General features: G+C 39.2%; 1 protein-coding gene across 1 annotated transcript; it reads right to left on the reverse strand.

The window, feature by feature from the left end:
* Positions 1–9,683: 9,683 nt before the first annotated feature.
* On the reverse strand, positions 9,684–11,265 carry LOC311012840 (uncharacterized protein). The gene is made up of 5 exons (XM_084008590.1): positions 11,104–11,265; positions 10,830–10,905; positions 10,585–10,704; positions 9,905–9,983; positions 9,684–9,793 (listed from the first exon to the last, which is right to left on the reverse strand). The coding sequence occupies exons 1-5, from the start codon at positions 11,217–11,219 to the stop codon at positions 9,705–9,707; spliced, it is 480 nt and encodes a 159-aa protein (XP_083864716.1). The 5' UTR covers positions 11,220–11,265; the 3' UTR covers positions 9,684–9,704.
* Between the last annotated feature and the right edge of the window lie 4,111 nt (positions 11,266–15,376).

The following is a 15,376-nucleotide window of genomic DNA, read 5'->3' on the forward strand; positions in this document are numbered from 1 at the left end:
GAAGTAAACTTAAATTGCATAATATGTACATAAAGACAGAGTGTGTATTGTCTGCTTGGGAGAGTTTTGTTTTTAAGTCATTCATTCCATGGATAAAGAAAAAAAATGCTGTGTTGTAAATAAAACAAGTGCATAATGAGTGTCTTCTCCTCGTATCATGATCTCACACACAAACATGTTTTATCTCCTCATATGATACACTACAACAAAATGACAGTGATGGTGCACTACAACAAGCCAGTTAAGATGCAAAGTTACATTTATTTAGGAAGCCTGTTATGTTAAAGTTCCGCATTAAAAGAATTGTATAAACTTGAAGCTGAAAATACTGATTCTAGAACAAGACCTAGTCCAACACTATCTGAGTTGAGGTGCACTATTTTCTTTTTTTCAAATGTATAAACATAGCACACCTTTCCATTCGGAGGCTGTGTGAATACCTTAATATCAATTTTATACATTTGGTAAGAAATTAGCAAATAAGCAAAAATGACAAAGACAAATTCATTCTGCGACAGTTCATTATTGTTGGTAAGGCATTTCTAAAACATCTAAAAGGTGAAGCTTCTAATAGTTTTTACATGACAAATACAATTCTATCTAGTATTGTATATATATGTAGTATGTATACAATGCTCCTCCTAGTGGGTACAATTTTAGCAGGTCATAGAAAAACTGGGAAGATGTTCTCTTTACCTCATACATGCAGTTCTCTTGGCTGCCATGAAAAAACCTGCTAGAAACGAGGGAAATACAACCACATTATTTATCTTTTTTTCTTTTTCCTGAAAACAGCGTTACATATCTTTATAATAATTTTGCATATTGCTCTGCATGTTGATGGCCTACAGCTGAGGTGGCAGAAAGCAGGAGCTGCAGGAGTAAAGCCGAGACAATGAGCAGAGATCTGACACTCATCGTAGCTGGAGGTGGTGTCTCCTGGAGTGTTAAGCCCCTTGCTGTGAAGACTTTTCAAGGGCTGCCTTTCTATTCATAACTATTAGATCCCACCCTGCTGGACAAAAGGGCTTGAGGCAATGACCAACCTCGACTGGATTGCAGCTGTGGCCCCTTTGTTGCATATTACTCCTCGTCTCTCTCCTCTCATTTTTCTGTACGATCTCTAAAGACATAAAACATTAAACAAATGAAGAAATGATTAAAAAAAATCACAACACCTAAACGTTACTTAGAGGTCACCCTTAAGTGAAATCCAATAAGCAATTAGCTGTGGAGAGAAAGACTTGATTTGATCTGGTTCAGACCACTCATGCACTTCCATCCATTACTGTCTATCATTCAACAGGGTTTCTGAAGGTACAAGTAAACACGTCAAACCTCAATGACACACATGCATATTGAGTATGTAACAAAGTGCACCATCTCTGTAGTTTTTGATCTCTCATTCACTACAGATTTTTTTTTTCTATTATTATTATAGAGTCCCTTTTATGTCTAGAAGATGCACGTATTGATCATCTGTTTTTTATATTACAAATTGGTTTGTTTTCTTCACTGTTGTTGTCCCTGCTCCAAAAGTAACTACAAACATGATGAATAAAGACGTGTCTTTGTGTGTGATTTCTCATGTGTGTGTGTGTGTGTGTGTGTGTGTGTGTGGGTGTGTGTGTGTGTGTGTGTGTGTGTGTGTGTGTGTGTGTGTGTGTGTGTGTGTGGGTGTGTGTGTGTGTGTGTGTGTGTGTTAGTGTTTTCTTCACAGTATGTACCAATTGTCATCATAGTCATTCAAAGATCATAGGACTTTTGCATCGCTATACATTTTAGTCACAGTGACAAGATGAGTAACACATGACTATTTAGCTTGGCTGATTTGAATAGGGGGAGAGCACATAGGGTTTTTTTTCTCTGTTTTCTCGATTTTTGTGGCCAACTCAATATAATTGTGCCAAATGATAATTTTGTCAGTTGTACTCAAAGGATAAAAAAATGCATGTTTCTTTCCCAAGATGCCTCTTGCATCGCCCCTTGTGTTACAGGAGTAATAAAACCTGGGTCGCCCCAGACTGAAATAAGTGCTAAACCAAAAATAAAAATAAATTATATAATACTGTCTTTTTTTAAACCATGATGCTCAGAAAGCCTGGAAGGGATAACGAATGATCATGAGATTATAAATGTAAAACATACAGGATGAATGTTAATGATTCTCTCTTTGCCAGCTCCTTAATCAAACTGTTAATTGTAGATATGTCATGGTCGATTATGTTCCACAGGAGGCTGAGGCAGTTGATAAACTCGCAAGTTTACCAGATAGTGACATCGGGATTACCATGGATGAAGTTAACAAACAGTTTTGATATGTTAACAGCTGTTATCAGCTGTATGGTGGCCATGTGCTGATAGGCCCAAAGAGATGAATGACCTGTGGCCAGTTGCTCTTTAGAAGATAGCATCAAAGCATCTCCTGAATGAGGTCTTACTATTCTTGGGTTCTTATGAGTTTGCATACCAGCGCAGGATTGCAGAAACACTACTGATAACAGTATGAACTCCTTGAACAACCTCACAGACTTGTGAAGATTGTGTGTGTTAGCATCATAGAGCCTTACTTGCTGGTGGGAAAACGGACAGATCTTTGGGTTAGTTCAAGGTTTATTTTATGGATTTCTCCTGAATCGGTCACAGCGGGTTAGATTCAACACATAATCCTGCCCTAGATGTATAAATACAGGAGCCCCACGGTGCTGTGTTTTGTCTTTCATAATCTATACACTGTAGACCAACGACCAGTCGAGCGTCAATCTCTACTCACATCATTTTTTGAGTGATGATACAGCCTGAATTCAACTTTCTGACGATTTCCTTGATCCAGTGTGACTAAAACAAACAAATGGCCACAGAATTTAGACGAAGTGGAGAAGTCCAATTTAAAATATGTCTTGCAATTGTTTCACAAGGCTCTCCTACAGAGCATACTGTCCTTTGGCTTGATTTTGTGTTTGGTAACATGCATAACCAAGACAAAGAAAGGTTGCGGTGCATGTTCGGGATGGCGAGTGCAGGTCATTGAGTGTGACCAGTCGTCAGCTGCTCAGTTTTGTGAAATCCTCTTTTTGAGTAAAGTTGAGCACATCCACAATGACCCAACATGATTATCGGGACAAAGGAAGGTTTCTGTAGGGATGTAGATTATACTGTTGAGAGGGATGGTGGAGTAGACCCCTAGCATTTGCCTATACTGCCTACGCCTAGGGCTGGGTCTTTACTCTCAAGACACAATGTCCTGGTTTCTCTGTATAATTCTCAGACATTACATAGTATCATTGGAACCAAACAACATGGACATTATTTACAGTGTGTTTTGGATTCACAATAGTTTACAATAACAGCTTTAGCTGTTGGATGTTTTAAATGCAATTATTCAAGAGAGAGGGACATGAAATGTGAGTCACCTTCACTGGGAGAAGATCTTAGATCTCGAAACCCTTGCAAACAAAATAAAAAAAATCAATTAGATGGCTGTACACTGGTAAGTACCTGACAAAACATTTTAGAAAACATTTTAGTTTATTTAATTTAAGACAGCCGACCACGTAATGTTTATGGAAGTGCACCACCATAAAGAAAGCTGACTTTGAAACAATGTTTGCTTTGCATTCTTTGAAATTCTACCGCTTATCCGGCGACCCGACACCGGAAAAGCGGTAGACGAAGAGATGAGATGAGAAATTCTATTGTTTTCTTTCATTTCAGAGGCATTAACAAAATAATTGATGTGAAGGACTATTCAAAATGAGAGGCAATTGTTGTACCTAAAGACGATCTGCACATGACCACCCATCACCAAACTAATTTCATGGATCTTTACTGGGCCTCATGACAATGCTTATATATTGTATAAATTGGCCAGCAAGGGAATGAGTCTGCAACCAGCACACTCCCCAACACCACTGCTCTACAGGAGGAAGAGATCTGCTCCGTTTCCACCATGACGACTCTGCTGCTGGCCTCTGTTCTCTTTGCAGGTCTGTTTGTCTCTCTGGGTGCTGCCCCTGCTCCTGCTCCTGGTCCTGGTCCTGGTCCCGGTCCTTACCATGCCTTCTGCAAAGCACTGTGGTGAGTTATGATTGTTGATCAGGTTCTGAGGTAGTCATATTTGGGGGTCAGGAAAGTTGATTTCAAAAGAAAGCTTGGCACATTTCAGCCTGATTTGTTGATGCTGTTTCTCTGGACGGATTTCATCATGAATGTGTCCAAACGTCTCTTTTTATAGGCTCTTTAAAACACCTTGTACTGAAATCAGCTTCAAACTAGGTCAACAGATTGTAGCCTTCAGCCCTGAGTATGAGGTAAAAACATGTTTCTGTTCATGTAAATCATATTTAAGATGACGAAACAACAGAAACCAAACTGAACATCATTGTAAAAGAGATGAATTTATTAAGTGTAATGACATGTTGTTTTCTGTTGCAGCTTGTGTCATTCACGATTGTCAATATCAAAGCCAACCACACTTCCCTGGAAAGCCCTGAGGGTGAGGACATCACCTTCAAGTTGAGCCCCACCGTACTGACAACTGGCTGCCTTGTGTCTGTAAGTATGATTTTTTTAATAGTTACTTCCATTATATACAGTGATTCGTCAGTAAGTTGCTTCTGTTAAGTTGTAATTTTAGCTTTTAAAACAAGATAAGATCAGGAAAGATGAGAAGAATCAGTGATATTATTGCAAAAGTTAAATAATTTCTTTGGTTGGTGTGTATTCTCTCTCTCTCTCTCTCTCTCTCTCTCTCTCTCTCTACTTTCCTGCATGACACATTATTCTGGCCAATAACTATTTTTGTTACAGAAATTATTGACTGATATTTACTGTTATGTAAAACTGCAGATTTGATGGCCATCTGGTTTCTTTTACAATGTCCCACTTTTTTGGGCTCACAACTTTCTTTTTATACATGCTGAAAACACAGGTTGGCAGATATGTGCTCGTCATTGGCAACAAAGTATTATTGAGTTGTAAATATATTGAAAAGTGAAGCTTATTAACTTGTTTACTTGCAGGCACAGTCCATCTCTCTTGGATTCACCAGCCTTCACCTACAGTCCATCTCTCTTGGATTCACTGTAACACCTACAACCTGCTGGCAGGTGAGTTCTGGATCATTTCAAAGTGTGACACCATTTTGGACGATTCATTTTCATATGATAAATTAGCGTGTTTGTACTTTGCTTTATTAAAATCAAAACATCTTTGATTTATTATTGCCAGTGAGTATAAAGCATGAATGTGAAATGATCTCATTTCCATCCGTTTGTGTTTGTGATTGAATGTTTTGATTGTAGCGAGTGGCCTCACCTCACAACCGGATGTCCTGGAGATGACCAATGAATGGGCTTGCCTGGGCTATGGACTCGCCACCTGTAGGACCTGAAAAACCACTAAATCATGCCATCATTTTGTAACCTTTGACTAAGAAAATGCTGTTTTCCACATATAAATCACTACATGGACTAGGACCGAATTATAGAAATTTGCCTTTTTTTTCTTTTAATTCTTCTATTTATTTTTTTTCACTTTGTTGTATGATGTGAAGCATTTTGAGTCTGCCTTGTGTATGAAATGTGCTATACAAATAAAGTTGCCTTGCCTTGCCTTGCCTTGTATATCTGATATTTGATACATTCAAAATATACCCCTGCCTATAGACCGAGAAAAAACAATAAAAGTTGCAACTTCATTACGTTCCGTGTGTATTTTTCTATCAATGAATGGGCTTGCCTGGGCTACGGACTCGCCACCTGTAGGACCTGAAAAAACCACTAAATCATGCCATCATTTTGTAACCTTTGACTAAGAAAATGCTGTTTTCCACATATAAATCACTACATGGACTAGGACCGAATAATATCACTGATATGCTCCCACTACATACGCCTTCTAGACCACTAAGATCTTCTGAGACCAATCTGTTAGTGATTGCCAGAGTAAACAACAATCACGGGAGAGCATCGTTTAGTCACTATGCAACAAATGGCTGGAATAAACTTCCTGAAGATGTAAGACTTGCACCAACTCTGACCACTTTTAAAACTAGACTGAAAAAATGTTCACCATAGCTTTCTGCTAAATCTTTTAATGTCTGCACTGTTTTTAATTATTGCAAATATGTTTTTATTCTCCTTTTCTTTCTGTAATGCATTTTTAAATTTGCCTTTATTTTCTTTTAATTCTTCTATTTATTTTTTTTCACTTTGTTGTATGATGTGAAGCACTTTGAGTCTGCCTTGTGTATGAAATGTGCTATACAAATAAAGTTGCCTTGCCTTGCCTTGCCTTGTATATCTGATATTTGATACATTCAAAATATACCCCTGCCCATAGACCGAGAAAAAACAATAAAAGTTGCAACTTCATTACGTTCTGTGTGTATTTTTCTATCTAACAACTGAGTGTGGAGAGAGTGCCATCCTTCAATCAAATAGTCATCCTCCTACCAGATGTTGGTAGTGTTTGTGAGAAGAATGGAGCAGCATGCAGGCATAGATTTCACAGGAAAGTCTGTGGGCAATTTGTGTGAGAATGAATGGTGGCGTTGTAAATTGCGGAAAAAGATGATGAAAAAGACGAGCTGGTGTTTCATGTTGTGGTGTGTGTGATTCCTTTTTGTGCCTATCCTTGTGAGGGGAGGTGTGTGTGTGTGTGTGTGTGTGTGTGTGTGTGTGTGTGTGTGTGTGTGTGTGTGTGTGTGTGTGTGTGTGTGTGTGTGTGTGTGTCCTCAATTACATGCTAGTATGCCACAATACTAGTCACCATACTAATTCACAGATCAGAGGTCTTTTGTTTGCTTTACATTTTGGTCACAGTGACGATGAACATCTGATGTGCATGAAATTATTTCATTCTTCAAGAACACAATAGACGGTCATTCACAAAACACATGACTATTTAGCTTTGTTGATTTGTATCGGTGGATTATAGAAAAAGCATATGTCTGGTTGGAGATATCTTTTCCAGTGTGATCTGTGGTCAGTATAATTGTGGTGAATGTACTTGTGTTAGTTCTGTTCAAAGGATCAAAAAGATGGAAATGCAGAATGAACACAGCGCCCTCATTCAGAACAGGAAAACCAGGGCACTCTCTTAGAGCCGGGCCTGGGAGAGGAGCTCTTCTTCTTGGTGGCCAGGCTACCCCCATGAGGCTAAGTCCAGAAAGACAACATGCTGGCCCAGTTCTAATCCGGCCCCTCCCTACCCCCCCACTCCACGGAGGAGTGAACTTCGTTTGGATTCAAATTTGCACCCTACTTTATAAATGCAGTGGCAAGTATGTAAAAAATATATGTATTATACAATATAACAAGACAAAAAACGGAATTGTGATTAAGTGAGTAAAAATACAAGAATATAGATAAATAAATTAAATATACAGTATAAATTAATACAGTATTCATGCCAAAAATGTTATTATGATACTAGTATTACATAGCTGAATTATTGCATTAAATGATGGTCCTGTTAAGTCAGTATTGCACAGTTGAATATATAAATTATAGGATTACAGCAGGTGTAGAAAATAGTAAATAGATGCTGTTTATAAATGTTGTAAAGAAGTTGTTAACCTCTGTATGACAATTTTAAATGTCTTTGTGTTTGTTGTTTGTTGTTTTGTTTTATTTTCCTTAATACATTGTTATTGCATCTTAAAGTTTTGACATCATTTAATGGAAGGAACCAGAATAAATCTGAATCTATATAAAGTGAAGTTAGTTAAGTTAAACTTTCTATTGCCATGGTGAAAGAAAGAAGGAGTATGTGAGGATGTTAGACTATATAGACCATCTTGAATGAGCTGACATTACTAGTCCAAAGAGTCACTTACCTCTTAAATGGCCGTCCTATTTTTGAAGAAAAGGCTGAAAACGACATACCCAAAGTAAATGGTTACTGTTTTTGAACCCCTATGACTACAGGCACATTCCTGAAAGATAACCCTTTGAATTTTCTTCTGCAAGTGTCAGATTTACTCTAAGTGTTACTGACACTGAGTTACTGCAGCTCAAACATAGTGGAAATTGCAATTTTTTGCCTCGCCTAAATTATTTTTCTTTTTGAATGAAACAAGTTAGCTGTGGCTGTTATATATAGGCCTAAAAGTTGAATGAAGCCACAGCCACAAGCCTGACCAACAACTGGTAGAAAGTAGATAAAAAAGACACCCAAAAATGAGCTTTGCAAGTGCAGTGTTGTAGGGCAATGTCAGACGGGTTTATTTCACCAGTTCTACAACTACTACTAATAAAACCAACATTTTTTAAATGTTTTTTTACATAACAGCCTTCTGTAATGAGACGCTGCATAACTATCATATCTGTAGGTCACAGACCTTTCTGAGCTGCTGCGCTCTCACCCTCAAGCCCCCTCCCCCATGTAACATACCGCTGGAATCGTAAGCTCATTGGCTATAAAACCTGTCAGTCAAAAATGTACTCCTCTGCCTATTGGCTCTCTGCCTGGGGATTCTCGTGGTTGGTCAGCCGAGAGCCAGTGCTTCAATGGTTCTCTTGATGGACAGATTGTTCAGCCAATTCGGATCGCAGAATCGTGGAAGGGGGCTTGTTTTGTCGCCAAGAAGCCGCCGTACACGGAAATAGCAACGCTTTGTTGAGCGATAACTAGCTATAAACAATATTTTGTTCAGAAACTCACAACGTCAACACATGGCGTGTTATGGATGACTACCGGAGTTAGCGTGCTCATGGGACTAAACGAAGTGGCTACTTTTGTTCGTTGGACTCTTACCTTTCTCTGGATATAAGGATTAGCATGCTACATGTTGTTTTTGGACTTCCAGACAGCTCGAAAGGTAGGGAACGCTTGGCTTGTTGTTGTTATTTTTCTGTGCACTCCTTGCACACATGCTGTGTTTGCTTTTGATGTGTTTTCCGTGAGCCTAAAACGGCTTACTTTGTTCGATTCGCGAGACTCGTAGCTTTCAAATGATGTGTAATATGACGCAGACGCATTTAAAATAATATGTGATTAAACGGAATGAATGCGAAACTAGTGCAAAACGGCCCGACCTCGGGCCTGACTAAAGATCAGGGAGCTGTTTGGCAAATGGATCAAATGAAAGCGGCAACATGCTGAGAAAGGAAGCCGAAGCGACCAAAACTGCAGTTCTTCAAATGGCCACTTGAGACTGTCCAAAAATCGATTCAACCTTCTTATAATTTTGGTATCAGGCATAATTGTGGGTGTGGCAGCTTTGAGTGATATGTGGGTGCGGTCTCAGGTTGCTCGCTGCTGGCTGTCGCCTCTGCTGCGTCACCCGGACGCACCTCAACACCACCAGCAAGGCATTTGACCATTTTTACATTAGTCGGGAGATAGGCTGTCGTCACTGTGGCGAAGGCCCGGTGTCACCTACTTTGAGCTTCACAACGGCTCCTCAGAAACCTATGAGTCACAGAGACTTTGTGTATATTTTATACAGTCTAGAATCAAAATAGAACCTTGGAAATGGGATGCACTCTCTCCTTGCCCAGTTGTAAGATAGAAAAATATACACACGCACAGATTAATTTGCAACTTGTTATTGTTTTTCTCTCACTCTAAAGGTAGGTGTATATACATAACATACCAAATATTAGTCAGATACACCTGATCCGGAGTGGAAAACAGTATTTTATTATTCAAATATGAACAAATCATGACATGATTTAGTGAAGTGATAGTGAAGTTTGTCAGGCTTTGCAGGTGGCGAGTCCGTAGCCCAGGCAAGCCCATTCATTGGTCATCTCCATGAATCCTGGTTCTGAGGTGAGGCCACTCGCTACAATCAAAACATTCATTCTATGAAAATCTGAAATGGTGATCGGCTTTGAAATAATGAAAAGCATGTATGGATGAGACGATTAAAGTTATGAAGTGATCCAGGACTCACCTTTCACCAGGTCCCAGAGGTTACAGTAGTTGAGTCCACCATCGAGGAGGCTGGTGAATCCAAGAGAGGTGGACTGTGCCTGCAAAGTAAACAAGTTAATAAGCTTAATACATGAAAATACATATCAATGCATATAGTTTGAGTTATTTTTCCATCCAGGTTTTGAGATACCTTCCTCAGTGATTGCTGCAGTCACTCCAGTATAATTGTTTACATTTTAGTTCTACTCAAAGGATAAAATAGATGGACATACAGAATGGACACAGCGTCCATCCTCTTAACCTTGGGAGAATTTCTTCTATTATTTCTGCTATTACTGTTCTATTACTGCTCGATCCCATGTAGGGAGTTAAATACAGTGTTGAGCGGACAAAGACCTAACATTAAGGGAGGGATTAATAAAATGTTCATAATAAAGGTTTATTGGTTGTTGCCAAATTGTGAGCATATATCTACTTAAATTATTTCTTCTGCCAACCCATTTATTTGTGATTTCAGAATGGATAAAACAAAAGTGGATGTCCACATTTTAAAAGAATATGTGGCCAGAATAATGGGTCACGTTCTTGCACACAGAAGGATAGTAAAATTACTGTTTTGTAGGGAGAGAATACACACCAACCAAAGGAATAATTTTGAATATATATTTCCAACAGAAAAGAAGCATTGTTGATACTTACAGACACACGGCAGCCAGGTGTCAGTACGGTGGGGCTCAATGTGAAGGTGATGTTCTCACCCGCGGGGCTTTCCAGGGAAGTGTGGTTGGCTTTGATAGTGACATTGGTGGCTGACACAATCTGGAACAGACAACCACACATCATTACACTTCAAATATTCATCGCTTTGACAATGATTTTCAGTTTGGTTTCCGTTGTTTCTTCATCTTAAATATGAGTTACATTAACAGAAAAGCGGATCTTACCATATACTCGGGAGTGAATGCTAGAATCTGTTGATATACTTTGGTGTTGATTTCAGCACAAGGTGTTGCAAAGAGCCTAGAAAAAGAGAACATAATGTGATCACATTCATGTTAGGAACAAGAAAGAGTATCAACAATTCAGAGTAAAATGTGTTACATTTTTATTTGAAATCACAGTGAACTTTCCTGACCATAAGAAATGTTGTCTTAACTCAAATTTAAATATACACGAGGCATAAACTACCTCAGAACCAGATCAGCAATCATAACTCACCACAGTGCTCTGCAGAAGGCATGGTAAGGACCGGGACCAGGACCAGGACCAGGAGCAGCACCCAGAGAGGCAAACAGACCAGCAAAGAGAACAGAGGCCAGCAGCAGAGTCCTCATGGTGGAAACGGAGCAGATCTCTTCCTCCTGTAGAGCAGTGGTGTTGGGGAGTGTGCTGGTTGCAGACTCATTCCCTTGCTGGCCAATTTATACAATATATCAGCATTGTCATGAGGCCCAGTAAAGATCTTTGAAATTAGTTTAGTTAAGGGTATGACTTGTGTCTTGTGGTGATTGTCTGACTTGACCTCATGACCAGCCTGAAATTTTGGCTTGCAAGGCAGGCATTCCCTCAGTCAGCACTCGTTCCAACGTCACCACTGCTCTACCTCTCTACTGTTTACTGTACAGACAGACATTTAGTTTATTTGAAAATCTGGGCTTGTAACTTAGTAACTAACTAAGTTATGAGCTGACATGTAACTCATGTCAGCTCAAGACTTAGAAAAACTTGTACATGCCTTTATTACTAGTAGGCTAGACTACTGTAATGGTCTCCTTGCAGGTCTTCCGAAAAAAACTGTCAGGCAGCTACAGCTTGTTCAGAACGCTGCTGCTAGAGTTCTTACAAAGACCAAAAAATGTGAGCACATTACACCAATTCTTAAATCCTTACATTGGCTCCCTGTATGTCAGAGGATTGATTTCAAAATCCTCCTGCTCACATATAAATCACTACATGGTCTAGGACCGAAGTATATCAATGATATGCTCCCACTACATAAGCCTTCTAGACCACTAAGATCTTCTGAGACCAATCTGTTAGTGATTCCCAGAGTAAACAACAATCACGGGAGAGCATCATTTAGTCACTATGCAACAAATGGCTGGAATAAACTTCCTGAAGATGTAAGACTTGCCCCAACTCTGACCACTTTTAAAACTAGACTGAAAACTTTTATGTTCACCATAGCTTTCTGCTAAATCTTTTAATGTCTGCACTGTTTTTAATTATTGCAAATATGTTTTTATTCTCTTTTCTTTCTGTAATGCATTTTTAAAATTTTTATTATTTTCTTTTAATTCTTCTATTTTTCTTTTCTTTTTTCTTCTCACTTTGTTGTATGATGTGAAGCACTTTGAGTCTGCCTTGTGTATGAAATGTGCTATACAAATAAAGTTGCCTTGCCTTGCCTTGCCTTGCCTTAGTATTTCCATGCATTATAAGAGATGAGCAACCGATCTGTCTGAAAAAGACAAAGAAATAGGTTGACATAGGATTTACTGTACAATAACTGAAGAACGGCTTCAGTAAATATGTGCCCAAACCAATAATTAAGTCATTATTAACATAAATATACATGTATTAAGCTTTTTAACTGGTTTACTTACCAGGCACAGTCCTGCTGTCAAGTAAGTTCTGTATCACTTCAAAACATTACTTGTCTTGTCCACACGTGCTTTTCCTTTGATAATTTCAAAATTTCATTTTCATATTATATATTGGTATGCTTGTACTTTAGGGGCGGCACGGTAGTGTAGCGGTTAGTACGGTCCCATCACAAAGAGGAGCTTTTGTGTGGCATAACTCAGGGTTCTTCATCTTCCTCCCACAGTCCAAAGACATATTACGCGTAGTTGTGAATGTGAGTGTGAATGGTTGTCTGTGACCATGTGTCAGCCCTGTGATAGACTGGTGACCTGTCCAGGGTGAACCTTGCCCCACGCCCCAGTGTCAGCTGGGATGGGCTCCCTAAGCTGGAACAGTTATCGAATGGATGGTTTCATCTTTGTTAAATTAATGCCAGTGAGTATAAGCATGAATGTGGAATTATATAACTTCCATCCATTTGCGTTGAATTAATGTTTTTATTACAAAACCCTGTTCACCTCAGAACAAGGCTTCATGCACTTGTGTCTACTATTATATGTATTCTTGAGATTCTTGTATTCTTGCAGTGTTATTATGCCACCTGCATGTGTGCAGACAACCACAAAATGCCCAATAAAACGAACATCAAATATCACTATAGCTAGGTTCTGTATTTGCACAGCATTATGGGTTTAATGCAGAAGTTGTATGTCAATTACAGTTATTTACTGTTGATTGTAAAATTGCAGTTATTTACTGCATTAGCGGTAGGCTACATCCTATTCTTAAGCCACATTAAAGCAACACTAAAGAGTTTTTAGTGCCTTAAAATAATGTTTCCAAAATAGTTTCAGTGGTTCATCACCTCAAAACCGGGTGAACGGCACTTCAGTATTCACTCTGCAGCCCTCTATTGGCTGTAACCGCACTATGTAACTTTGCCTCGTGGGGTAGCGGTTTTGTAGTTCTAATGAGACTACGAATTTGACCTGCTTTACGGCAAGCGTTACAAAAGCCGGTAGGTGGAGGCTCTGCGTGGAGATCAACACTGGCAGGTGCGTGGAAGATACCTTGTAGCTAGGTAGTTTTTAAATTGGCGTCATGGCAGAGCCTGCAAAGAAAAGGAGGAGTATGATGTCCGATGTGGCGACGAAAAGAAAACGGGAGCATGACAAAGAAAGAGCTCGGCTCGTGTTAGCTAAGGCGTTAGCTAATTTGTATGCAACTATCACTATGGCTCATGTTAGCTAATCTTAGCTAAGGCGTTAGCTATAGTGCTAATATATATGCAACTATCACTATGGCTCATGTTAGCTAATCTTAGCTAAGGCGTTAGCTACTCTACCTTGTTACTGGACATCGTTCAAATCGTTAATCGTTTCCAGAGCCGGTTCTGCATACAAACAAATAATGTGCGTGCGATGGTAGGCTGCGGTAGGCTAAATTATTTACGACGGCAGTGATGGACAATTCCCTTCCAACCTGTAGGGGGACCGAAGAGGAAAACTTCTTAAGTGTTGCTTTAAAAACGCTGCCTGCTACCATTACAAAGCCTTTCGTCTGCCAAGAGTTGAACAAAAAAGTAGTCTCACTCTCAGCCATCTGGTCCTGAGGCTGGTTGACCTTTGACCTTCTCACATTACAAACCCCAGCCAGCCTTAGAGCAGTTACACTATTATTCAGAAGATTAGACTAACCAAATGATAAATAAAATAATATGTCACTTGTTGGAGTATATTTACGAGGGTTGTCCTCAACCAGGGAAATTCTTAAAAGCAGAGAAACCGTGCAACTGTTATATCTGAGTCTGGCCCTTCCGGCTGAGCATCGAAATATCATAACCAGACAGCAGCAGCTTTCATTTATGTATATTGAATACTGCACTTTTTGGTATTATAGAACACTGAATTGGTCAGATTTGTATAATAATGAATACATGTGAATGTGTCTCATGAGGAATTCACCCAAGTCAAGGTCTTAAAAAAACATTTGATATCATATGTATTGCTTTGCTTTCTTGACTGTGGAAGCTTAAGTTAAGTAGAAACAACAAAATAAGGAGATTTAAACAAACAAAAAAACAAACAACAAACTAATCCGAGGAGAAGGGAGTAAATATTCATGCAACAATCTGTCATGCACTAATTATACATATGTTTCACACTGCTGCACCACCAGATCTGCAAGCTGTTGTTTCATTAACAGCAACTATAACATCATCGCCTGAAGGAATGAACCTGGTGCAAAGAAGATGAAAGAAAATAATGCATGTGTAACCGGGGACCCCTGAATACAAGGACCACACTAACCCCACAAACACACAAGCTCCTGGATAAAGAGGAGGAGCAGAGATATGCGTTTCAACTTGCACAAATATAGATTTTCATTCAAATTAAAATGTAGTACTGCTTTGAGACAAAGCTGCAACAGAAACCAGATTAAAAAATATGTTTTACCTTCTTACTCAAACGTCTTCTATCACAATATTGGGCTTACCTGTAGAGGAGATGATGCCAGGGAGACCCACCAGAGGATGGGCATAACGGGAAAAGCTCCAAAATCACCAGTATTGTGAGAAAACACTAGCGCTGCAAGACAGAATCACATGGGGGTTATGGAGACACAGCAAAATAGCATGCAATACAAATAAATCCAAGAAATAGAGAAACTTCCACCCAGTAGCCAACCACCTGTAAGAATATGACGGCTAGAATAGTCAAGTTAGTGGCGAGGTTGGTCCACCCAGAAAAAAAAAGTGCCACTCCACCATAAGGCTACTTAGCTACAAAGCTTCAGGTATCAATCCAGTCTTATTGAATAAAAAATAGGTCCTTACTAAAACTTTTTGCATTATCATTTACTTGTACTGTAGTAACTCATGCTGTGTGTGTATGTGTAATTCCTA

Source organism: Eutrigla gurnardus, assembly GCF_963514095.1.
Source record: "Eutrigla gurnardus genome assembly, chromosome: 4".
NCBI lineage: Eukaryota > Metazoa > Chordata > Actinopteri > Perciformes > Triglidae > Eutrigla > Eutrigla gurnardus.

What these genes read in the sequence shown, in the direction of transcription:
- LOC311012840 (XM_084008590.1), bottom strand. Translation starts at nt 11,219, where the DNA reads ATGAGGACTCTGCTGCTGGCCTCTGTTCTCTTTGCTGGTCTGTTTGCC. An exon ending in CACCTGGCTGCCGTGTGTCT is followed by an intron (nt 9,984 to 10,584) that starts GTAAGTATCAAC and finishes TTTACTTTGCAG; the next exon opens with GCACAGTCCACCTCTCTTGG. An exon ending in CCTCTGGGACCTGGTGAAAG is followed by an intron (nt 9,794 to 9,904) that starts GTGAGTCCTGGA and finishes TTTTGATTGTAG; the next exon opens with CGAGTGGCCTCACCTCAGAA.